This window comes from Brachypodium distachyon, chromosome 2 (assembly GCF_000005505.3).
Source record: "Brachypodium distachyon strain Bd21 chromosome 2, Brachypodium_distachyon_v3.0, whole genome shotgun sequence".
Classification (NCBI taxonomy): domain Eukaryota; kingdom Viridiplantae; phylum Streptophyta; class Magnoliopsida; order Poales; family Poaceae; genus Brachypodium; species Brachypodium distachyon.
Window position 1 is genome coordinate 16,881,761 of NC_016132.3, and position 25,099 is coordinate 16,906,859.

General features: G+C 49.6%; 6 protein-coding genes and 1 pseudogene across 7 annotated transcripts; 2 read left to right on the plus strand and 5 right to left on the minus strand.

The window, feature by feature from the left end:
• Nucleotides 1-245: 245 nt before the first annotated feature.
• Nucleotides 246-2,261, minus strand: LOC100820889 (anthocyanidin 5,3-O-glucosyltransferase). The gene is made up of 2 exons (XM_003565967.3): nucleotides 572-2,261; nucleotides 246-485 (listed from the first exon to the last, which is right to left on the minus strand). The coding sequence occupies exon 1, from the start codon at nucleotides 2,132-2,134 to the stop codon at nucleotides 677-679; it is 1,458 nt and encodes a 485-aa protein (XP_003566015.1). The 5' UTR covers nucleotides 2,135-2,261; the 3' UTR covers nucleotides 246-485; nucleotides 572-676.
• Nucleotides 2,262-2,827: 566 nt separating this feature from the next.
• Nucleotides 2,828-3,289, minus strand: LOC104582609 (UDP-glycosyltransferase 13-like). Its single transcript, XM_014898545.1, has one exon. The coding sequence runs from the start codon at nucleotides 3,287-3,289 to the stop codon at nucleotides 2,828-2,830; it is 462 nt and encodes a 153-aa protein (XP_014754031.1).
• A 2,970-nt stretch (nucleotides 3,290-6,259) lies between these two features.
• LOC100821189 (anthocyanidin 5,3-O-glucosyltransferase) lies at nucleotides 6,260-8,059 on the minus strand. The gene has a single exon (XM_003565968.4). The coding sequence runs from the start codon at nucleotides 7,953-7,955 to the stop codon at nucleotides 6,531-6,533; it is 1,425 nt and encodes a 474-aa protein (XP_003566016.1). The 5' UTR covers nucleotides 7,956-8,059; the 3' UTR covers nucleotides 6,260-6,530.
• A 2,280-nt stretch (nucleotides 8,060-10,339) lies between these two features.
• Nucleotides 10,340-17,762, plus strand: LOC100821487 (annotated as a pseudogene). The gene is made up of 2 exons (XR_002962822.1): nucleotides 10,340-11,124; nucleotides 16,688-17,762. The product of XR_002962822.1 is annotated as an anthocyanidin 5,3-O-glucosyltransferase-like (transcript).
• Nucleotides 12,020-13,937, minus strand: LOC100844568 (anthocyanidin 5,3-O-glucosyltransferase). Its single transcript, XM_003568009.4, has one exon. The coding sequence runs from the start codon at nucleotides 13,802-13,804 to the stop codon at nucleotides 12,380-12,382; it is 1,425 nt and encodes a 474-aa protein (XP_003568057.1). The 5' UTR covers nucleotides 13,805-13,937; the 3' UTR covers nucleotides 12,020-12,379.
• Nucleotides 17,763-18,874: 1,112 nt separating the features above from the next.
• Nucleotides 18,875-19,951, plus strand: LOC100845183. Its single transcript, XM_003568011.4, has one exon. It carries the CDS (start codon nucleotides 18,990-18,992, stop codon nucleotides 19,752-19,754), a length of 765 nt encoding a protein of 254 aa, XP_003568059.1. The 5' UTR covers nucleotides 18,875-18,989; the 3' UTR covers nucleotides 19,755-19,951.
• A 2,308-nt stretch (nucleotides 19,952-22,259) lies between these two features.
• Nucleotides 22,260-23,614, minus strand: LOC100845487 (RING-H2 finger protein ATL67-like). Its single transcript, XM_014898348.2, has one exon. It carries the CDS (start codon nucleotides 23,270-23,272, stop codon nucleotides 22,658-22,660), a length of 615 nt encoding a protein of 204 aa, XP_014753834.1. The 5' UTR covers nucleotides 23,273-23,614; the 3' UTR covers nucleotides 22,260-22,657.
• Between the last annotated feature and the right edge of the window lie 1,485 nt (nucleotides 23,615-25,099).

Here is a 25,099-nt window from a genome sequence, read left to right on the forward strand (position 1 = left end):
TGCGGGTGGCAGCAGAGGTTTTCAGCATGAAGAGAGGCTGGGCGCCGATGGTGTTAAGAATCGCCGGGTAATCTCAGTGAAAGCTTCGTCTGGCGTTGGCTCAATGCCTGCGAATTTTGCTCTGCAAGTTTTTCAATAGTTTGGTTTGCTAGTTCAGTTCCAGAGTTGATGCACTGTAGATCTAAGAGAGGCTTGTCGGTTGGTTCAGTTCTGAGCTGGTAGTGGGTGATCTGCGGAGAATGCAGTTGTTGCGGTGAACCTCTTTACTCGGAAAACAATATGTACAATAGCTAGCCAGCTCATTGATGTTGTTGTTTTTCAGAGTCTAAATCAGACTTTTTCACATTTTTCCAAAACTAAGAAGTGTACCATACAATGCGTTTTCGAAGTACCGGTGTAAATGCAGTCTTGGAGTTGCATGGCACGAAGATCCTTATCAAACCTGGCCATATTTCTGGCTGCACCAAACTCCACCTTAATATCATCTGAAGCCATAACAACAGATCAGTTGCTTAGCGTGACAGTAAGCTCGTAAACATACACGCACTTCCCATACAGATGCAGCATGTACCTTACGAGCCTACTGTCACGCTGGATCACTTCCCCACTGCAATCCTGATGATGCTGTCTCATGTATAACTCCCATGGATCACTTCCATGATACCTTATGCCAGACTCATGTATAACTCCCATGGATCACTTCCCCACTGCAATCCTGATGCTGTCTACTGTCTGCGTCCGACATGAACCGGTCAAACGCGGCGCAAGACGAGCCTCCATCGTCCCAGGCCGCAGCGGCTCCTTCCTTGTGTGCCGCTGCCCGCAGACGGAGCTCCCTGCCCTCCTCAGAATCCATGATCAACCTCACCTTGCCCTCCAACTCGCTGGCCTTAACCAAGCGCTGCTGCCACCCCACTAATTCCACACCGACCTTCATCTCCTCAACCATGAGAACCTTGTTCATCTTCTGCTCTGCGTACAGCGGCCAGCACAGCATCGGCACACCCGCCATAAGGGCCTCCAGCACCGAGTTCCACCCACAGTGTGTCACAAATGCCCCGATCGCTCTGTGGCGGAGCACATCAACCTGCGGCGCCCACAGCTTGACGACGAGGCCATGGCTGCTGGTGCGCTCCAAGAACCCATCTGGCAGTACACTGTCGAGGTTCGGATCGGCAAGGGCGTCGAAGGGCTTATCCGGGTCGTCGCTGATGGGGGCTCGTATGACCCATAGGAACCGGTGGCCAGAGTTCTCCAGTCCCAGGGCGATCTCCTTGAGCTGCTCCTCCGAGTGGTTTCCTGCACTCCCGAAGCAGAGAAACACGACGCTGCAGTCCGGCTGGCCATCTAGCCAGGCTAGGCACTCGTGCCGCTCTTTTGGTGCCTTGCTGAGGCCACCAGCAAATGGGCCGACACAATATACCGGAGGCATGGTCCGACCAGGAAGACACCGAAGGTCCCGGAGAGCAGCCACGGCCCGAGCCTCCAAGGACTCGAAGGTGTTCACCAGGATTCCATCAGCATCAGGGATCTGGGACAACGAAGCCATTGTCGCCTTATAGATGTCGCTGTTTGGGTCCACAAGCATTTCGCCGAACAGGTGGGAAGCAGGAATGGGTGGAACGCCAAAGAAGTCGACAGGGGTCTCTCCCAGCTCCTTGAAGCTCGCCCCGCCCACCGCACGGACAGTAGGAAGCTGGGCGAAGACGGCGAGCACGGCGGCGTTGCAGGTGAACAGGATGTAACCGGGGATCCCGAGCCTCTGTGGGACGCCGAGCGCCTCAGCGTTGAGCAAGTCGGCGATCACGGCGTGGACGCGAACGGAGCAGAGGAAGTCGCGGAGGCGCCCGTTGTAGCGGCGGACGAGGTCGAAGTACCTGAGGACGAACGGCGCGTCGGCGGCCAGCGCGGGCGGGTCCTCGGCCCGCGGGAGCGTGTGGAAGCGGACGGACGGCATGGAGGCGGCGGCGCGGGCGACCGCGGCGGCGAAGGCGACGTCTTCGTTGACGCCACGGTCGTCGATGAGCGCGACGGTGACGGCGTAGCCGCGCTCGAGGAGGGCGCCGGCGAGGTGCGTCATGGGGACGAAGTGGGTCACGACGAGGCCGGGGTACAGGACGACGGTCTTCTCCATGGTTCTTTGACTCCGGGACGATACGGGGACTTGTGCTAATACAGTTTTGCTGGCAACCAGCTCGTGGTTTTATTCGCATCAGTGAGCGATGATCGTGTAGCACTGTAGCTTGGTGGAGTGGATAATATTTGGTATGGACGGAGTCTTCAGGCCCGTATCGGTCAGAGGATTAGAAAAAGGATGGAAAAAAGGAGGGGACACTTGGTTGGCTAGCATGGTGGATGTAGATCCCGCTGGCAGCATCGGTCAGTTGCGGAAGGGGTATCACCGGTGGTATCTACACCTGTCAGGTTTTGTCAGACATTTTTTTTCTTCTCCCTATACTTTGTGTGAGCCACTCGCACTATCACGTACAACCCAAACACTTTTTTCTTTCTCACTTTTTTGTCTAAATATATTTTTTTACCATAAAATTTTAGAGGGTCACTTATTTTTTTTGTTTTAATTTGACTCGTTGATACATATTACAGTACATGTACCGTAGACAACATCTGGCGGCCTTGCGCGAGACCGAGCCCACGGCCGACGAGAACGGCGGTGGAGGCCGAGGCCAAAGGCCACGGCGGCGGCGGCCTTGCAGCCTTGCGCGTGAGGAGAGAGATGAGACGGACGCAAGAGAGGGCCACAGAGGAAGGATGGGATGTCAGGAGAGAGACCCAACCGTCTGCTAATTACATCCCCTCACCTTGCCCTCTACCTCGCCGGCCTTAACATCCCCTCTTGCAACCCGACCATCTCCGCGGCAACCCTTATTTCCTCCACCATCACCACCTTGTTCATCTTTTGCTCCGAGTGCGGCGGCCAGCACAGCATCGGCACGCCCGCCGTGAGGGCCTCCAGCACCGAGTTCCACCCGCAGTGCGTCACGAACGGCCCGGTCGGTCGCCTCGTGACGGAGCAAGTCGACCTGCGGCGCCCACAGCTTGACGATGTGGCCACGGCCACCGGTGCGCTCCAAGAATCGCCCGGCAGCAGATCTTCGAGGTCGGGGTCGCTGAGCGGGGCTCGCAGCACGACCCACAGGAAACGATGTCCGGAGTTCTCTAGGCCTACAGAGATCTCCCTTAGCTGCTCCTTGGATCTTAGAGACTCGAAGGACTCGAACGTGTTCACCAGGATGCGATCGGCATCCGGGATCCGGGACAGCGAGGCCATCGTCGCCTCGTACGTGTCGCTCCCCGGGTCCTCGAGCATTTCGCCGAGTAGGTGGGAGGCCGGAACGGGCGGCACGCCAGAGAACTCGACAGGGATCGGATATACGGAGTAACAGTTAAGCTTGGCTTGTGAGGACCCAATTTTGAAGGCAACCACGTAGCTAACGTAGCTAGCTTAGTGATTGAAGGACGACATGAACGATAGTATGGCCAAAGAAGGACGGATGGTGTGGTGGAGCATCCTGCAATTATTATTCGTCTGCCGGAACTGAGAGAGACGCATTTTTCTTGTTCTATCAAGAGATGGAAGGAGAATTGTTGAAAAGTGATCCGAATCCGTTACCAACTCTTGCTGGACATAAAAGGATAGGTTTGGATTTTGTGTTGGTATACGATTTGAACTCGTTTTTTCTTATCCTTTTAGGACTCATCTTTGTTGCCCGTTATATATACCATGTAGTCACACCTAAAGACGGTTTGTCGTCTCGTGCTTGTAGTACTCCAACATAGTGAAGTTGCGCCTTCGTGCATACGTGGTTTTTCCCGCAAGGGTTTCCACTTTTAAATTCGTGTCTCTCGTTTCTATTTTAATCTCTATTTTTGTAACAATTGCTACCGGAGCCATTGTTATTGAGATTAATGTTTTGAGACACTTTCGGCGAGTTGGTTTCGCCGAGTTCGAGCTGTTGCCGCCTCGCCGGTGTCAGTTTCCCGTTCCGCTGCCGAGTACCGCCGAGCTGGTCTTCTACTCGGATCGTTTGAAGACGCCTCCCCGTTTTGGTCTTCTGTTCGGTTTCGGCGGACAAGACTACGCGAAGCAAGCTAGCAGCGAGCGACCAGAGCAATCAGGCAGAAGTGTCAGGCGAAGTCTCCGTGGATCGTACCAGAGAAAAAAAAATTGATCGAGTGCAAGGCCTCACAGCGACGTGGAGCTGCTGATCACCTGCTCTGCTTCTCACGTGGAGCTGCTGATCAACAATTCTTTTGGGCTAGCAAATTGCTACGTCCACCCACGTTTTTGCCAGGTGCTATCTATTCAAGTTTTTTCTCCGCAAATTAAGGCTTGTACTACTTTGTGCACACGGTTTAATCTATTTATGGCTACCATGAAGTATGATTTTCCGCTGCTGGATCGTGACACAAGGTTTTCCCTATGCCAAGTCAAGATGCGGGCATTTTTGGCGCAAGTCGATTATGACGATGCACTGGATGGTTTTGCGAAAAAGAAATCTGTTGACTGGACTGATGAGGAGAAGAGAAAGGATCGCAAAGCTCTGTCTCAAATTCAACTCCATCTACACAACAATATTTTGTAAGAAGTTTTGGCTGAGAAGACAGCCGCCGCTTTATGGTCAAAGTTGGAAGAGATTTGCATGTCAAAAGATCTCACCAGTAAAATGCATCTCAAACAAAAGTTATTTCTCCACCGACTGCAAGAAGAAGGTAATGTGTTAAATCACATCACTGAGTTTAAGGAGATTATATCTGACCTAGCGGCAATGGAAGTTAAGTATGATGAATAAGATATGTGTTTAACGCTCCTATGTTCACTGCCAAGTTATTATACCAATTTTAGAGATACCATATTATACAGCCGTGATACTCTCACCCTTAATGAGGTTTATGAAGCTTTACACTCCAAGGAGAAGATGAAGCATATGGTATCTCACGTTGGTTCAAGTTCGTCCCATGGTGATGGATTATCTGTCCGTGGCAGGACAAATGAGAGGAGCTCAAATAATGGAAATAGAGGCAAATACAAGTTTTGCAAACATTGCAAGAAAAACAGGCATGAAATCTTCGAGTGTTACAAGTTGCAGAACAAGGAGAAAATGAATGACAAATTCAAACAGAAGGATCAACAAGAGAATGATGCCCGAGCCACCGTTGTTAGCAAACAAGATTTTGATGGTGATGTTCTCGTTGTCTTTACCGGTGATTCCAAGATGAGAGATGTTTGGGTTCTTGATACTGCATGTACTTTCCACATGACTCCGCACCGGGAGTGGTTTGCAACGTATGAACCGATGCCAAATGGTTCTGTATTTATGGGCGATGATTCGCCGTGCGAGATTGCAGGCATTGGCACCATTCAAATCAAGATGTTTGATGGCACTATCAGAACTTTATCGGATGTTCGTCATATTCCGAGTTTGAAGAAAAATCTTATCTCTTTGAGTACTCTTGATAATAAAAGGTACAAATATTCAGGTGGAGATGGGATCGTCAAGGTCACAAAAGATTCTCTTGTTGTGATGAAAGGTAATATGAAGGTTGCAAACCTTTACCACCTTCGAGGTAACACAATTACTGGTAGTACTGAGATGATGACAAAGCCAGTTTTTGCCAATAAGTTTGAGTTTTGCTCAGAATTAGTTGGTATTAATCACTAGTTCTATGGACTTTACACAAGGTTTTTATGTTCATTTGTTTGGAGGTGTTTATTTCTTCGACTACTGGAGTGGATTCGGTTCAAGGTGGAGATTGTTGAAAAGTGATCCAAATCCGTTACCAACTCTTGCTAGGCGTAGTAGGATAGGTTTGGGCTTTGTGTCGGTATACGAGTTGAACTCGTTTTTCCTTGTTCTTTTACGACTCATCTTTGTTGCCCGTTATATATACCTCATGTAGTCACACCTAAAGACGGTATGTCGTCTCGTGCTTGTAATACTCCAACATAGTGAAGGCGTCCGTGGTTTTTCCCGAAAAGGTTTTCACGTTAAAATTCGTGTCTCTCATTTTTAGTTTAATCTCTATTTTCGTAACAAATAGATGGAAAGAGAACAGAGGCAGATAAATTCACATTGCTGTGGACATCAGCGTGCGTCAAAGCAGATGCAGCTCCGTGCCATCGGCCATCACATACAGAACAATTCAGAGGCGATGATGGTTGGCGCAAGACCTTTATCAATTGCCTGTTCCTTGCGTACCAATTTCCATTTGCACACCGAGAGGAGAGTATCAGTCGCCGTCCCTGTTTAATATTTGATCATTCAACCACCACCACCAAGCACAATATTATTTCTGTATTTCCAAATCCTCACAGGATCTCCAAATTTTCCAGTTCGTCTGCCTTATGAACAGCAATCCGGCCATCAGCTACTCTTCTGCTTTTTTTTCTGGTAGCTATAACAGGCCGTCGATTGTTTGAACAAATGACTCGAAATTACACACATGCAAGAAGTGTTTCAAAGCTGGAGCAGACTCGATCGTCGGAAGAACGTCACACGGCTTGCCAACGCTCATGCTTCACGTTTTTTTATCACTTCCACGTCTGACAAGAACTGGTTGAACGCCGTGAGCGACGAGCCGCCGTCGTTCCAGGCCGCGGCAGCGCCTTCTTTGTGAGCCGCAGCATGGGCCCTGAGCTCCCCGCCCTCCTCGGACTCCATGACCAGCCTCACCTTGCCTTCCACCTCGCCGGCCTTCACCAGCCCCTGTTGCCACCCGACCATCTCCACGGCCACCTTCATCTCCTGCACCATGAGTAGCTTGTTCATCTTCTGCTCCGAGTAGAGCGGCCAGCACAGCATCGGCACGCCAGCCGTGAGGGCCTCCAGCACCGAGTTCCACCCGCAGTGCGTAATGAATGCGCCGGTCGCCTTGTGGTGGAGCACGTCGACCTGAGGCGCCCACTGCTTGACGACGAGGCCACGGCCGTTGGTGCGCTCCAAGAACCCGTCTGGCAGGAAAGTATCGATATCTGGATCGGCAAGGGCGTCGAACGGCTTCTCCGGTTTGTCACCGGCAGGGGCTCGCACGACCCACAGGAATCGGTGGCCAGAGTTCTCCAGGCCGACGGCGATCTCCTTGAGTTGCTCCTGGGAGTGGTTTCCAGCGCTCCCGAAGCAGAGGAACACGACGCTGTGGTCCGGTTGCCCGTCTAACCAGGCAAGGCACTCATGCCGATCTTTTGCGCCGCCTATACCACCAACAAATGGCCCGATGCAGTATACCGGAGGCATGACCTGGCCGGGGACGCATCGAGGGTCCCGGAGAGCAACCACAGCCGGAGCTTCCAACGACTCGAAGGTGTTCACCAGGATGCCACTGGCCTTTGGGACACGGCACAACAAGCTCATCGTCACCTTGTATATGTCGCTCTCCGGATCCTCGAGCATTTCGCCGAACAGGTGGGAAGCAGGAATCGGTGTGAGGCCAAAGAACTCAACAGGGGCGTCTCCCCGCTCCTTGAAGCTTGTCCCGCCCTGCGTAAGGACATAAGGAAGCTGGGCGAAGGCGGCGAGGGAGGCGGCGCTGGAGGTGAACAGGACGTAGTCGGGGATCCCGAGCCTCTCGGCGACGCCCTGTGCTTCGGTGGACAGCGAGTCGACGATCAGCGCGTGCACGCGCATGGAGCGGAGGAGGTCGTGGAGGCGGTCGTTGTGGCGGCCCACGATGTCGAGGTACCTGAGGATGAACTGCGCGTCGGGGATCAGCGCCGGCGCGTCCTCGGCGCGCGGGAGCGTGTGGAAGCGGACGGACGGCATGGAGGCGGCGGCGCGGGCGACGGCGGCGGCGAAGCCGGCGTCTGGGTTGACCGCGGGGTCGATGAGCGCGACGGTGATGGCGTACCCGCGCGCCAGGAGCGCGTCGGCGAGGTGCATCATGGGGACGAAGTGGCTCACGGCGAGGCCGGGGTACAGGACGACGTTCTTCTTCTCCATGGATTATCTCAAGACTAGCTTTGAGTTTGTGAGAGCGGATTAGTACGCCGTTTTGAAGGCAATCCTGCGTGGCTTAAATGTTCAATGATAGATCGATGATTAGTAGCTAAAGTTATTTAAGTGACTCTTTAGACGCATGGTGTGGTGTGGTGTGGCGTCGCTTGTTGTGATGAGGTGGATATCCTACGATTAAAAAAAGAAGAAGAAGACAAACCACTTTTCTAGAAACAAATCCGCAATTATTAAAATACAGTAAACCACGTGGCAAACGTGGTTAGCAATAAAAAATGCAATCAAAAAGTAAAACGCATCGAGCTAGCTACTCCGAGCCTACGAGCTCTCTGAGCGTTTTTGACTGCTGCGCAAACCAAATTTGGTGGCCTCCTGTTCACTGGGCTTAATTTGCACTTTTCCAGCCCACTTCGCTGTGTCCCTCGGACCCATGGGCCATGACGACGGAGCTCCCAATTCTATCTGTTTTATTCGTCCTTTCGCGGTTTCGCCTTCTTGGTTTGGCTAAAAAAAAATCGTCCTTCACCTTTCGCTCAAAAAAAAAATAAAAAATCGTCATTTCGCCTTCTTTAGGCACGATGGTAGTGGAGATGTGTTACCTTTTCTTTCGACTTCCATATATCTCGCTGAATAAACCTATATAGCCTTTTTTTCTGTGGATATATATTCTTGTTCGTTTGTATTTTCTTCCTTGCTTGATTCGTACAACAGCCATGGTACTTGCTCTTTGTGTTCACGCTACAAAATTTGTGATGTTAAATGGCGATTAAAACCACAACTCATAATTGTATCTCGGGATCATCTTTTCATTGTTTTTCTTCGTATTCCTTCTATCTTATGGATCTGCAGAAGATATGCAAAATCTTTGGCAAACCGACTTAGAAAGAAAGAAATATGCCATGGCTGCTTGAGCTAGGGTCATTCCAAATATATTGTAGTACGTCCATAGCTCCATGCTACAAATTGAGATCTACAGATTAATTTGGGTCATTCATATTTTCCCATGTATTAATGTCGTCCATCTTATTTTCAAATATTTCTATCTTCCTTTCATCAAGATGTACGGGCACTGCAACGCGTGCCTTCATGTTCTAGCATAATCTTCAAATGCCCCTTTACTTCCTACCCATACAACTGTAGATATCGTTCAAAATGTGTTTAGATCAGTTGTTCTCTAATTTTGCACAAAAGTTTCACATGGCAAGTTTATATCAATTTTGTGAGAATATAACATGCAAAATTGATATAAACTTTGTATGAGAACATAACATGCAAAATTGATATAAACTTTGTATGAGAACATAACATGCAAAATTGATATAAACTTGCCATTGTGAAACTTTTGTGCAAAATTTGTCGATTCACAACCTTTGAAAATATCACTGAACGAGTTAATGCATGACGCATAACCATGACCGTAGTTCCGGCCAGATCCATCGGTTGTGGTATCGCGACATACTTGGTTTTTATAATGGTATTTTAGAATAGTTGGTTTTGACTAGTGGTACTATGGCAATTCTCTCTTGATAGTGACTAGCACTGAGGGAACGAGAAGTCAACACAAATAACTCTCTTGTGTAAGAAAGATCACAGAACACACTAGAAGCATCTACTAGTCTACTGGCCAAGATCCAAAATCTTTCACGGCAAACAGCTATTCTTTAGAGAGACAGCATAGCATCTTGGAGAGAAATAGAGAAACTGAAATAAGGCCTGCTTTCGTAATAAACGGCTCTTGACAATGCAATGAGTTTGGAAGTTATTCAGGCCTTGCGGTAGGGAGGGAAACTAGCGAAGGGTGCAGAATCGAGAGGAAATTCCCAACTTGACCAGTCGATTGTACACATCACGTCGGGTTGTCTCTTCTGCAAGCAAGCAGCCTGCAGGAGCCTCCCATTTCGGAAAACAAACAAAAAGTGAAGTCTACAACCTGTGCAGTCATCCTTGAAAATGGCACGTGAGTATGAAGCTTCTATGTCGAACAAATATCATTGTCTCTCTTTTAACCTCTCGTCTCTCTGCCCATTTCTGGTAATACTAATTATCTTCTCCCAATGTCAATTTTTTTGTAATCTTCTCTTCCTGTCAAAATATAAAATAAAATGGCATTTCCTCCTGTCAAAAAATAAAATTATCATCTCCTATATTCCAAACACAATAACAACGTGCCAATTGTCATGGACATTTTGTCTCAGGAAGGAAGACATATACTATTTGAAGCCTCTTTCCTAGGGAAGCAGCGGCGAAGCAGAATGCTCGTCTCGATCAGTCATTCTATCGTCACTGCTCACGACAACGGCCGTGGGAGTTGAACTACTAGATATTCTGACCTTCGAGTTTTCCATTATAAGAAGCACCGGCAACGCAATCTGTGGTCATCAGGTAATTAGAGCCGGTTTCGCTCGTCCTCCTCATACAAGTCCCATCTATTCTTCTCCCAGTCCCAGACTCCCAGTCCCGTTCTGATATCATCCATGGCGCCGGCGAAGATGTTTGTGCTCTATCCGTCGTTGGGCGTCGGCCACCTGATCCCGATGGTGGAGCTGGCCAAGCACCTGCTCAGCCGTGGCCTTGGCGTTGTCATCGCCGTCGTCAACCCACCAGACAAGGTCTCGGCTGACGCGGTAGCCCGCCTTGTCGCGGCCAATCCTTCCATCGCCTTCAGGCTCCTGCCCGCCCCGTCCAGCCCGGATCTTGGCGCACACCCGGTCAAGCAGAGCATGGACATGCTCCGGCTGGCCAACCCCGTGCTCCGGGAGTTCTTGCGATCGCTGCCCGCCGTCGACGCCCTCTTTCTGGACATGTTCTGTGTCGACGCGCTTGATGTCGCCACTGAGCTCGCCATCGCTGCTTACTTCTTCTTCGCCTCCGGGGCCAGCGCCCTCGCTATCCTCCTCAACATGCCGTACTACGACCCCAATGCACCGTCTTTCAAGGACATGGGCAAGAAGCTCGTGCACTTCCCAGGCATGCCGTCGATCCGCGCGCTGGATATGCCAGTGATGTTTCAGGATAAGGAGACTGAAATGTCCAAAGTCCGGCAGTACCAGTTCAAGCGCATCGCTGAAGGGAAGGGCGTGCTGGTGAACAGCTTCGACTGGCTGGAGACCAAGGCTCTGAAAGCGCTCAAGGACGGTGTCTGCGTGCCCGGCAGGCCGACGCCAAAGGTGTACTGCATTGGGCCATTGGTCAATGACGGCAAGAAGACCGTGAACGACGAGAAGCATGAGTGCCTCTCGTGGCTGGATGCGCAGCCGCAGCAGAGCGTCGTGTTCCTCTGCTTCGGCAGCAAGGGCGCGTTCTCGGAGGCTCAGCTGAAGGAGATAGCTTGTGGGATAGAGAGCTCCGGGCAACGGTTCCTGTGGGCTGTGAGGAGTCCACCGGAGGAACAGAGCAAGTTTCCTGAGCCAGACTTGGAGCGTCTGCTTCCGGCAGGGTTCTTGGAGAGGACGAGGGACAGGGGAATGGTGGTAAAGAGCTGGGTGCCACAGGCAGAAGTGGTGCAGCACAAGGCAATTGGCGCATTCGTGACACACTGCGGGTGGAACTCGACGTTGGAGGCTATCATGTCTGGGCTGCCGATGATATGCTGGCCACTGTATGCCGAGCAGTCATTAAACAAGGTGTTTATGGTGGAGGAGATGAAGATCGCCGTGCCACTGGAGGGATATGAGGAAGGATGGGTGAAGGCAGAGGAGGTAGAGGCCAAGTTAAGGCTGGTGATGGAGACAGAAGAAGGAAAGAAGCTTAGGGAGATGCTGGTGGTAGCCAGGAAGATGGCACTGGACGCGATCGAGGAAGGCGGATCTTCTGAGCTGGCATTTGCCGATTTCTTGAGAGATTTGGAGCACAGTGACATGGAGAATGGTGCATGCAATTGATCAAGCTGTATGGAAGATGAACTATGAAAGGATGTCCACAACTTACAGAAGTCAGATAGTACTACAGATTTTCTCTTTAGCGCAAGAAATAATTATGATTTTGCATTACTGTGACATTGTATCAAGTAATGAGTAGTCAGTACAGGAAGGCTCACAGTAAGTCATGACTTATGATAGTAAAATTGAATAATAGCTGCACCAAATCAAGGAGGCATGTGCTAAATACAACAGTCTACTTATTATTAGTTGTGATTGTGATACAGCATAACTGAGGAGAACTTGCAGATCTGAGTTTTCACAGCTTCGGTACTGAATTTGGAAGCACAGCTACCTATGGCATATCATTTGACGAGTATAATTGCTGAAGCAGCTACTCTGCATAGCATAACTACTACCACGGTATCATCACCTCTTGTAACTTGTAAGCATGTAACATCCCAATGGGTAGTTCATAGTTCAGAGAGGGAATTGATACAAACCTTCAGAATCACACATTCCAAGACTAATCTCGTTGCTATCTTCTGTGCTTGATCACTCTGAAAGCTTCAAATCTTTCAAGAACTCACTGAATGCCATCAGCGACGACCCGTTGTCTGCCAGCGCTTCCGCAGCCTTCTCCTTTGCCAATGCCAGCCTCTCCCTCAGCTTCTCCCCTTCCTCAGACTCCATCACCAGACTCACCTTCTTCTCCACCTCCTCGGCCTTCACTAGCTCCTCATCGTACCCCTCCATCACCACACCAACCTTCAGTTCGTCCACCACAAACACCTTGTTCAGCCTCTGCTCCGCGTACTGCGGCCAGCACAGCATCGGAATCCCAGCTGATGTACCTTCCAGGACAGAGTTCCACCCACAATGAGTCATGAAGACGCCAGTTGCAGCATGCCGCAGCACCTCTACCTGCGGTGCCCACATCTTCAGCACCAGCCCCCTATCTCGCGTCCTCTCCAAGAACCCCTCGGGGAGGAGGGCATCCAGGTCTGGCTCCGGACGCGGCAGGAAGAATTTGGTCGGGTCCTCGGGTGGGCTCCGCACGACCCACAGGAAGCGATGGCCGGATTTCTCGAGCCCACGCGCAATCTCCTTCAGCTGCGCCGCCGACACCGCGCCCAAGCTGCCGAAACAGAGGAACACCACGCTCCGCTCCGGCTGCGCGTCCAGCCACGACAAGCAGGCGTGCCGCTCGCCTTTCGCCGCCGCCTCGCCGTTCACGATCAAAGGCCCGATGCAGTACACCTGCGGGGTCCGGCGGTCAGGGACGCACGCGCCCTCCCTGAGCGCCCTCACGGCCCTCGCCTCCAGCCACTCGAAGGTATTGATCAGAACGCCCCGGGCCTCCGGGATGCGCGCGTAGTGCCTGATCCGCGCGGCGCAGGCCCGGGTCGCCCGGTCTAGCACGGTGTGGGGCATGTCCGACGCCGGGATCGGCGGGACACCGGGGAAGTGGAGAAGCCCCTTGCCTATATCCTTGAAGTTCCCCTCCGTCGTGGCGAAGTAGTGGGGGAGGTGGAGGAACGCCGCGAGGTCGCCAGCGCAGGAGGTGTAGTAGAGATAGGCCGGGACGCTGGTTTCGGCGGCGGCGTCGAGGGTTTCGACACAGAAGAGGTCGAGGACGAGAGCGGCGACGGGGGGGAGGGAGCGGATGAAGGCGAGGAGGGATGGCACGGTGAGGCGGAGCACGTCGAGCATCTGCATGAAGGGGTCGGGATCCGGGCTGGGGTAGTCCGGGGGCGGGAGGTGGTGGAAGGAGATGGAGGGGTTGGCGGCCGCGAGGGTAGCGACGGCGGAGCCGGAGGAGGAGAAGAAATCGCCTGTGTTGGCCGGCGGGGTCGGGACGGCGATGACGACGGAGATGCCGCGGCGGAGGAAGAGCTTGGCGAGCTCCACCATGGGGATGAGGTGGCCGACGCCCAAGCAGGCGTGCAGCACCACGACCGGATTGGACTCGAGCTCCATCGGCGACGCGCTGACGATGACGAGACTGGAGGAGGGCCGATTTAGGGGGCGTTTATGTTACTGCCGGTGGAGTAGTTCCAGATTCCATCGAGTAGCTCCAAATTCCAAAACGTCAAGTGGAAAGCAAGTAAGCTCTGGGCCGCTTGTTGTTTTTTTGCCCTTTTCGTTAGCTCTGTTTTCTTTTCTTGTTATTCTTCTGTCGTTTTTTTTTTGAACCGCTCCATACATCCGAGTAGCACTACACGGATGGATACAGCGGTTCACAAAACTCTTCCTTTTACGAACGTCAATTCTTGAGTTAGACATTGTCTTGATAATTTCTTGTATAGTTTGGATGATAATAATTTTGAAAAAACTTCTTTGAAAAATCTTGTGGAAAAAATAAGGAGAAATATAGAAAATAATGATATACCATGGAAAACTCCTTTAAAACCCTATGGGAAAAATATAAGGAGAAAACGATATGGTATATTGATATTGCCTCATTAAAAACCTATATGAGAAATTAATTTTGAAAAAAACTCATAAAGGAAAAGAGTACAATATTAATCATCTGATGGTAATTAATGGGTTATTAGTTCAGAAGATTTTCTCCCCCTGAACTTTGCAAATTTCTAAGCCGTCTCATACCAATTCCGTGAATACATTTTTCGAATGTAGATGTTGGTAAAGACTTAGTGAACAAATCTGCTAGATTGTCACATGATTTGGTTTGCAAAATATTAATTTTCTCCACTTTTCTGTAATTCATGAGGGAAGAACAGTTTAGGAATAATATGTTTTGTGATATTACTTTTTATATAACCCATATGCATTTGAACAATGCATGCAGCATTATCTTCATAGATAATGGTTGGTGATTCTAATGAACCAATATCACATGATGTCTGAATATGATTTATCATTCTGTGAAGCCATACACATTCTCGTGAAGCTTCGTATAAAGCGATTATTTCAGAATGATTAGTGAAAGTTGCTACCAAAGTCTGTTTTGTTGACTTCCATGAGAACGCAGTTCCACCATATAAAAATACAAAACCTGTTTGTGATCTGGCATTGTGGGGATCAGATAGATAGTCAGCATCCGTATAACCAACCATAGTCATGTCTTGATTTTTCTGATAGAACAAACCAAAGATCTTTTGTGCCATGTAAATATCTAAAGACATTCTTTATTCCTGCCCAATGGCGTTTAGTTGGAGCTGCACTATGTCTAGCCAGTAAATTTAACGCAAATGCGATGTCAGGTCTAGTACAATTTGCGAGATACATTAATGCACCAACAACACTAAGATATGGAAACTCGGGTCCTAATATCTCTTCATTTTCATCCCTAGGTCTAAAAGGATCTTTATTCATATTGAGAGATCTAACGACTATGGATGTTTTGGATGGATATGATTTATCCATGTTGATTTTTTTCAAAACTTTCTGGATATAGGCAGGTTGATAAACAAGAATTCTTGAGGAAAGGTGCTCAAGTTGTAAACCTAAGCAAAATTTGGTTCTACCCAAATTAATTAATCAAGTGTTAGCTGTTAGGATTGTACAAAACTTTGGGACACAACTGTTCGTAAAGGTGTCTCCACAAATTGTAACGATACCTTGGCATCCCCTCGTAGGATATATATTCATACCCTCTGGATAAACACACAGTTTCATTTCTAATCAAAACAGTTTTGCTCTCCTCGAGCGCTTGTGGTAGGGCTCTCCTTCTATGAATGAAAACGGCAGTCCCACTCCCACCTGTCCGGGGTTTTTTTTATAAAAAAAAGGAAAAGCAAGTAAACAATTATTTCCACACATCAGATTCAAAGGATTTCTTGAGAAATTAGGAGGATTTTAATCCTTTCGATTTTTTCTACTCCCTCTGGACGGAATTACTTGTCACTGATTTAGTACAACTTTGTACTAAATTTGAGACAAGTAATACGAGTCGGAGAGAGTATGTGAATTCGTTTGATTCATAGAATTTGTAGACCATAAGAATTTTTCCCCCTTACGATTCATCCACTCTAATTTCTTGGAAAGGATCATATGTTTTTACCTGTACAAGCAAATATCATGTGACAATCTACCTCTAGTTGGGTATGATTAGGACGGTGACAATCTACTCCTTGTCTTTTTTTTAATAAAGGGATTTTTCAGCTTCATTAGCGCACAGCATGAAGAAGCTACTTAGTCAGTTCATGATACGTCGTCCCATCGGCGCCCGTTCATTAGCGTGATCGAAGAAAAGCAAGCAGGCAAAAACAGCGGGACAATCCACACCACTTATCATCAATGAAGTTCTTCAGAGAAGCACGTAGGCGAAATTAGACAATTGTAAAATAGATTAATGAGCATGAAGAAATGGTCGACTAGGAACATTTTATACATGCAGAAGTGCAGATCAGCCCTAGGAGTTTTGGTTTGGTTTCAGTTTTTGTGTCCGGTTTTGCTTACACTGACGCGTACTACGTGCATGCACACTTTAATTTTATACACTTGAGACTTGCACGCCAACCGATCGATCAAACTGGGCGCGCGTTAATTTGTGAGGGAACCAGATAACCAGTTCGATCTGATTGGCAAACTTGAAGATGCCGAGAGCTTTCGTCTGAGGTGCTGCCCACTATATGCCCACTACACGGAACACGATGAGTTCCGACCGTCTGACAGTCACCGATTTTCTTCAGAGTATATATGCCAGCGTCGACTGGTCGACGTTCTCTTACGCGGCGGCGGCAGCGATGGCAGCAGGCGAGATCCGACGACGGAACCACGATGGCAGCAGGGGTGTGCCCCCATTCCAAACTAAAAATCGAAAACCACGCGAATCATCGATCAATCAGCACCTTTCCATGCTCAAAAATCGTCGCCACGAACCCCGACAAATCGCCTGACCCCGCCGGTGTACTGCATTGGGCCGTTGATCGTGGAAGGGAAGGCAGCGGCGAATGGCGGCGAGCGGCACCCGTGCTTGTCGTGGCTCGACGCGCAGCCGGACCGTAGCGTGGTGTTCCTCTGCTTCGGCAGCCTGGGCGCCGTGTCGGCGGCGCAGCTGAAGGAGATCGCGCACGGGCTCGAGAACTCCGGCCACGGGTTCCTGTGGGTAATCCGGATCCCACCGGAAGACCCGGCCAAATTCTTCCTGCCGCGCCCGGAGCCAGACCTGGACGCGCTCCTCCCGGAGGGGTTCCTGCAGAGAGGACACGAGGTACGGGGCTGGTGCTGAAGACGTGGGCGCCGCAGGTGGAGGTGCTGCGGCACGCGGCGACCGGCGCGTTCGTGACACGCTACGGGTGGAACTCCGTCCTGGAAGCGGCGTCCACCGCGACGCCGATGCTGTGCTGGCCGCGGTGCGCGGAGCAGAGGCTGAACAAGGCGTTCGTGGTGGAGGAACTGAAGGCTGGCTTCGTGGTGGAAGGGTACAATGACGAGCTGGTGAAGGCCCGCGAGGTGGAGAAGAAGGTGAGGCTGGTGATGGAGGAGTCTGGGCCTCTGGGGAAGTGGATAGGCTGAGGGAGAGGCTGGCGTTGGCGAAGGAGATGGCCACGGAAGCGCCGGCCGGCGGACAACGGGCCGTCGAGGACGGCGTTCGCCGCGTTCCTTGAGGATCTGAAACTTGATCAAGCTCTGGTCTTGGAAGGTTTGATTTTGAAGCAAGCTGAGCATGCTAGTATATGATACTGCATGCATTAATTTGCACTCTTTAAAAACCAATGTAGTAGTAGCTTGCTTGCCTTAACTCAGAGAATCTGCCACGGCCACCGGCGAGTTCTTGCAAAATTATTTACTGCGCGCTAGCCGTACGTGTTTCCATTTCCGTGCAACAGTCAACAGGACGAGGCTTTTTCCATTGCCGCTCCAGGAGCAGCTTAGTGCCATGTGACTCCTCCCGTCCCGTGGCTTTTCCATTGTCTAAAGCAAAACTAGAGCTAGAAACGGTATAAAATAATTGTGATATTTTCAAACATATTTTCATCCAACCGTGTAGATGTTGAACGAAACATCGAGAATAAAATGAGGATGGTTTAGTTTGATCCGGTGCAAATGACGTGGTAACCTTTTTAAACATGTACGGAGTAGTTTTGATCCTCCGGGTAGATCTTGCATGAACATGAACAGTTAGAACAAGAACGATTGCAGATTTTCTAAAAAGAGAGAAAGAATGAAGATGATCAGTTAGAACAAGACTGGTCTGAAGATTGTAATATCATTCTCCGTTGCTATGATCCACGCAGAACATATTTTTATCAGCATTTTCATGCCTTTACTCGTCCACTTTTCATGTTATTCTCTCTGCGCGCATGTTTTCCTTTTCCTACCAGACAACGCATGTGATGATTTAGTTTGCATGCTCATGCTCCGAGCTAGTTGAAAGCCTTGCCCCTCTCTTCACCTTCCAGCTACTCGTTTCGTGGATGTATCGTCATTGTTCTTTACTGTGCTCTTTTTTTTAGGAAAAAGGAGTATAACTTCCGATTTCATTAACCAAATCGCCCAAAAGACCAGATCGATTTCAGTACAATATAGGAATTTCACTGTGTTGCTGTGGAGTGTGGGCTATCGATTACTCGTGATGAAACTAGCCAAGGCAGCAGCCATCCGGGAATTAGCGTCACCCTGGAAATTGCTGTGGAGTGTGGGCTATCGATTACTCATAGCCCAAAAAGTCCTTAGCTTCAGCCGCAGCAACGAGAAATCTTAGCATCTAGAAACCTCGAAGGCTTGGAGCGGTTCAACACATGAACGGGTTCCTTCGCAGACACCGAAGACAATCGTGTCACTCTTCCCGCTGATACGGTCATACTGTATGGAGTAAGAAATAAATTAAGTGCAAATCAGGGTACAGTTTGTCATAGCTATCAATAATGAGAGTTTCTTGCTCTACGCCAAAACTCTTCTCAAGCCTACACGTAATTATACAAGTGATTTTATGTATTTTACTCTTGTGAGATCTGTCAGCGCATCTCAAAACTGGGATGAGAAAAAGTTTACTGATTTGCCGTTGAAGTCAAGCGTGTCAAACCCGGCACAAACGAAAACTCCACTACACCGCAGACCTTGACCTGCTGACCGGCCCGAACCCCACTGACAAGGCCAAGACTGTTCAAAAATAAAAGCCTTTATAAAACCAAGACTCTTTGGTGCTTTTTCATACCGCGTAAGTTAGTTTAACCCGCGTTCTCTTCCTCCCTCAATGGCGACCGCGAGCAGAGCGGCGGCGCCGGCGGAGGCGGACAAGGACGAGCCGGCCCGGCCCCTGGCGTTCCCTTCCCCGTCCGTAGCAGTCCACCCGGCAGCCCCCGGCGACGTCGAGGATGCCGCGGCGCGGCGCTCCACGCAGTACCTCCGGAGGCGCCGGTGCGCGCTCTGCTGCTGCGGCTGCTGCGTGACCACCGTGGTAATCACAGCCCTCACCGTCCTTGTTCTCGCCGTCACCGTGTTCCGGGTCAAGCACCCGCGGATCACCATGAACAGCGTGACCCTCGCGGCCCTCAGCGGCGCCGGGCCCGGCGGCACGCTCGCCGCCAACTCCACGCTGGCCGCCGACGTGTCGATCAGGAACCCCAACGTGGCGTCGTTCCGGTTCTCGCTGAGCGAGACGGAGGTGTACTACGAGGGGCGGACGGTGGCCGTGGCGCGGGTTCCGGCGGGCCGCATAGGGGCCCACAGGACGGCCCGCGTGAACGTGACGGTGGACCTTCTCGCGGACCGGCTCGCGCGGGCCGTCGACGGCGCCGGGCTGGTGATGGGCCGGGAGTACGAGTTCACGACCTACACGGAGATGAGCGGCACGGTGCGCGTACTGGGGGTGTACAGGAAGGAGCTCGAGATCAGGATGAACTGCTCGGTCACCGTGGAGGTGGGCGGCGCCGCCAGCGTGCTGGTGTCCCGGCACCGGGACCGGGACCGGGCCGGCGTGCAGAGCAAAGGCGTCAGCTGTGTTGCGAGTGTGAGCTGAAAGATTTAGAATGCCTTGCCGTTTAGATGATGGTTCTGTTCTGCGGCTGTTATTTCCATTCTAGTTCAATTCGCCTGTTTTTTTTATCGTATGTACATTCTACTAAGGCAGTACGAGATGTTTTCCTTTCCTCATGGTTCTAACAAGTAACAACACTCGCACTGCATGATAACTAGCTGGAGATGGCTTGTGTGTCATATGCAAATCCGCAGTAACTATTGTTAACTACATTGCACAAATGTCAAGTTGTCTCAGAGATAACACATCCCTGACGCAACCACTCATGAATAAGTTGGATGTTCACATAAAGTTAAATACTACAAAATCACAAAGCAGTCACTCAAATATAGTTTACAAGCACATTTTCCCTCTCAAAGGATCTCCCACGGTCCCACCCTCCTCTCATCCTATAATAGCGTACCCATATGCATAGAAATTTGAGTACCATAGAAAAATCACTCAGTACTTATTACAAATTCCCTATGAATATAAGAACAATAACCCTAATGTGAAAAATATAACAAAAAGTTTAAATTCAGAACTAGAACTACCAAAGGTGACCGACAAAGATGACTCCAGCTATAAATTTACTTTTTTACCACCCAAAGAAGTTCTTTGGTACTATAATTAGAAGATTAAAAAAACAGTCCATCACATATGCCATTACTGTAAGAAACTGGAAGTAACTAAGTAAGATGATTCTCATTGTCAAACTAGTTATCACTTATCAGTCATATACAGCTTAGCTGGTGACAATACAAGTACAATAATGTTAAGAAGCACATAAATCGATCATTTGATGCATTCAACATTAGATCAAGGATAAGTAAAACAAAGACCATTTCCCCGCCAAAAATTCAGACATGACTAGCTAGATAGTAATATTAGAAATACACAGCAAAATCTGCATGTCTTTGGACTGTGCCGTCGGTGTTCAACCACACATGAACACATCAACCCTTCAATGCAGTTTCCAAGTTGCTACTTCATGGAATCACCTTAAAATGCCATGAAAAAACTACTAGCTGTCTAACCCAAATACAAATAAAATTACAAGTAGGAAGATTCATAATATTGTATGTTCATCCCTCGATAGAAAAGAAAAACAGAGGAAGAAAGATTACAGATTGTCACCATAGATGCGTGGTGGTGAACAGGAAATAGTACAGATGCAAAATGACTCCAGAACCAACTGTTCTTTGTAGTATAACTACAATATTTTATGTTAATTCTGCAACTAGCAACCAAACTGTGGGCAGATCACAAACTTCTAGTCCAATAACACGAAAATGCCTCACTTTCTATATTTAACTTCCCATGAGATGCCAAAAATCAGATATAGCATACCAGCTCCCTTTTTCTATGGTCATTATATCAGTTGTTTTTGCAGTGACAACGTAGTTTGGTCAAGGGAAACAGCAGTGCATATAAAGATCATAGTAACCACTAACCAGACAAGGCAACAGAAGTAACATAAAACATGAGCACACTTAAGATAGAAATCTATTGGTTAAAGAAAGAAATATGACCAAATCAACCAATTCAGATATATTTCAGAATTGAAGATAATTAAACAACAAGATGAATTTATAGGGAAACTGAAAATGAACACGGATTTGATCAGCAAATATCATAAATATTCTGGATATCAAAGTGGCATGCCTTCCTCGGAAAGTCTAGGCGGTAACTGTACAACTAAATTGCATCAAATTTACTTACCTTTTTTAAAAGTTCAAAATAAGTGATCCTGTTGAGAATATCTACAGTTTAATAAGGAAAGTACGCTACATGTTCAAGCAAATAATTGTTACCGATTTAGGATGTCGGCACTAACATTAAATCATTAAGACTGAAGAAATCAATGCTCAGAATTATCAATCATCCAGGAATCAGCTGTCTCTTAAACCTAATAATAACTCAAATAACGACAAGAAGAGCTCAATTTAAGAATGCTTCGCTCTCAGTTAGACTGTTACAATAATGAGCACCATTAAGATGCCAAATGCTATGTTTTGCATCAATAACAAGTGCATGCTACCACAGTAAGAGTAAGACGTTTCAAGCAAACAATTCATATCCATATGATTTAGCATGTCTGAACTAAAATTAAGTCACTGAAGAAATCAAGGCTCGGAATTATCAATCCAGAAACCAGCTGTATCTAAACCCAATAATATCTCGAATAACGACAACAAGAGCTCTATTTAAAGATACTGCACCTTTGGTTAGACCATTACAACAAGGAGCACCATTAAGATGCTGAATACTACGTTTTGCATGAATAACAAAAAACAATTCATGCTCAATTGCTCATGCTACCAAGAGTAAGACACATTTTCAAGCAGATAATTGTTATCCATATGATTTAACATGTCGGCACTAACATTGTATCACCAAAGAAATCAATCCTCAGAATTATCAATCATCCAGGAATCAGCTATATGTTAAACCCAATAATATCTATAACAACAACAAGGAGCACCATTAAGATGTTGAATGCTATGATTTGCATCAATAACAAGTTTTTCTTTCATGTTCATGCTACCAAAGCAAGGCAATCAACATGGAACAAATGTACAATGGAACTCATCAGTCATTTAACTGGAATGCATTGGTTCAGAGACTATGACCACACAAGCACTATATATATGACCACATGTAACATCAGTTGATAAAAGCTATATCAGAACGGAGGAACAATGTATTTACACTGTCTGTCTCCTTGGGCCAACCTCCAACGAACTACTGCTAGCGAACAAAACGTTTGACTGTTGCCCCACGGATTAGCCCAACCTCTCCAGACCAATGAAACAATGGATACAATGTCCCATTCTTGACAAACAGCAGCAGACGGTGCTGAAAATGGACAATAAATAGAGGAAGCCGAGATGCACCAATCTCCGTCACCTGCGGCGGCGGCGGTCAGCGGCGTACTGAGACAGCGGGACGAGCTCGGAGAGCGGGGTAGCGAGCTCAGAGAGCGGGGTGGCGGCGGGGGTGGGGATAGGCGAGGAGCGGCAGACGGGGCAGGACGCGCTCCGGCGCAGCCAGGCGTCGAGGCACATGAGGTGGAACGCGTGGCGGCACTCGGGCATCACGCGCTGCATCTCGCCCTCCCGGTACTCGCAGAGGCAGATCGAGCAGGCGGCCTCGGCGTTGGCCCCCGCGGCGGCCCTGGAGAAGGGCGTCTTGGGGAAGGAGGCGATCACGGCGGGGTCGAGCCCGACGGGCGAGGACGCCGCCGCGGCACCCGCGCCCCGGGAGGAGGAGCCTGGGGAGTCGTCCTCCGCGACGAAGACGAAGCGGGGCACGGTGATGGAGATGTGGCCCGAGCTGGAGGCGGAGGAGGCCGCGTGGCGCCCCGAGTGGACCGTCCCCTCGCTCGCCGCCGACCCCACGCCGCGGCGGAAGCAGAAGTAGGAGGCGAGGAGGAGGGACGCGAGGAGGACGAGGAAGCCGAGCGCGATGGCGATGGCGTAGCCGAGCCCGAGCGAGGAGAGCGAGTCGACGAAAGACATAGCGGTGTCGGCGGCGGCGGCGGCGGCGGAGGGGAGACGGTGGGGCGGAATGGCATGGCGAGCCGGGAGGCGGCTGGGGGAGGAAGAGGGGTAGAATGGGGCGAGGAGTGGGGGTATTTGTCTGTTTGGGGAGGAGGGCGGCGCCTAGGTTTTCCGGAGAGCTGGATCTGGTAGCTGGCGGCATTAATTGCCGGGGAAGAGAGAGGCCAAGGAGAAGGGGATCGGATTTATGGCGCGGGGCTGGACGAATGCGCCGTGCCGTGCGTGTGTGTGCTCTGTGCTGTGTTCCTGCCGCTTGCTGGCTTGCTGCTGCCGCGAAGCCGGTAGCGGTAGCGCTCGCGCCAGTGTGAAATTGGGGGAGACTCGAGAAGGCGGGGAGCGCGTGGGGTTTTCCCTTCGCACAGCGGGGGAGGATGGTGGGCCGCGGTGCTTGGGGATTCCCAGTTCCCACGCGCAAGGATTGGCGGTGTTGTACTTGTGATACGGTGGTGTGGGCCGGCACGGGCCGTGCGGCTGGTGGGCTCACGCCTAGCGGAATGGCGGAGTTTGAGACGCTAGGTGGTGGGCGGGGGCCTAGGCGCCGGGTACGACCGGGACAGTACGGGATCGCGTGGCGAGGAAACGGGCTCTGCTTGCAGTTGGGGCTGGCGCCTTGGCGCTGAGGACGACATTTGGTCTGCTCTGCTTTGCGGAAACAGAGGTTCATCGCTCGAGTCGTGAAGTCTTTAACTTCCGGTAAAGAAAAACTCCGAACAACTATTAACTGGAATGAAAAAAAATAGTACTCAAGGTTAGCGTATTTTGTTTCGTTAAGATAAGTCTTTAACCAATTAAAATTCTATTGATATGTGTTTTTTTATACATGAAATTTATATCAATGGATTCATCTTTAAAAGTTTTTGCTAATGATCATAGTTTCATATCATATAACTTACATATTAATAGAGTAATTCTTAATCAAAAGCTTGTCTTAATGAAACAAAATACGCCAATCTTTGTGAAATGGAGTGACTAGTAAATTACAAAAACCACCACGTTACAGGCCAAAGTTTCACATAGATACCGGTCTACGTTTTTTTTGCTAAAAACCATCGGATCTACTTAACTGCACGCTCGCTAGCGCTCCCTCTCCGGAATCGAACCCTAATTCTCCGTCACCCGTCACCACCATGGTAGGCCCCTATCCTACCATCGAAAGTTGATAGGGCAGAAATTTGAATGATGCGTCGCCGGCACGAGGGCCGTGCGATCCGTCGAGTTATCATGAATCATCGGATTAGCGAGCAAAGCCCGCGTCAACCTTTTATCTAATAAATGCGCCCCTCCCAGAAGTCGTTGCACGTATTAGCTCTAGAATTACTACGGTTATCCGAGTAGCACGTACCATCAAACAAACTATAACTGATTTAATGAGCCATTCGCGGTTTCACGGTTCAAATTAGTTCATACTTGCACATGCATGGCTTAATCTTTGAGACAAGCATATGACTAGTGGCAGGATCAACCAGGTAGCACGTCCTAGTCGACAAGCCGTCACCGAGAGTCGCACGTGCCAGCCACTTGCATGCCATGGCAACGGCAAAAAACAGAGCGGCCGTCGTCCTTTGAGTGAGCTTCAGAAAGGGACGCGACGCCAAAGGGCCACGAGCCTCTACAATGAGTGACATCCAAGACCAAGAGCCTCTACAATGAGCGACATCCAAGACCCCGAATCTGACAGATATGGCGCACTGTCGGCCAGCGCGGCTTTTCAACGTGGCCATGGCCCATGGCCACCTCCATTCGCACCTGGACTCCCAGCAGCAGTTCCAAGCCACCGGCCACGAT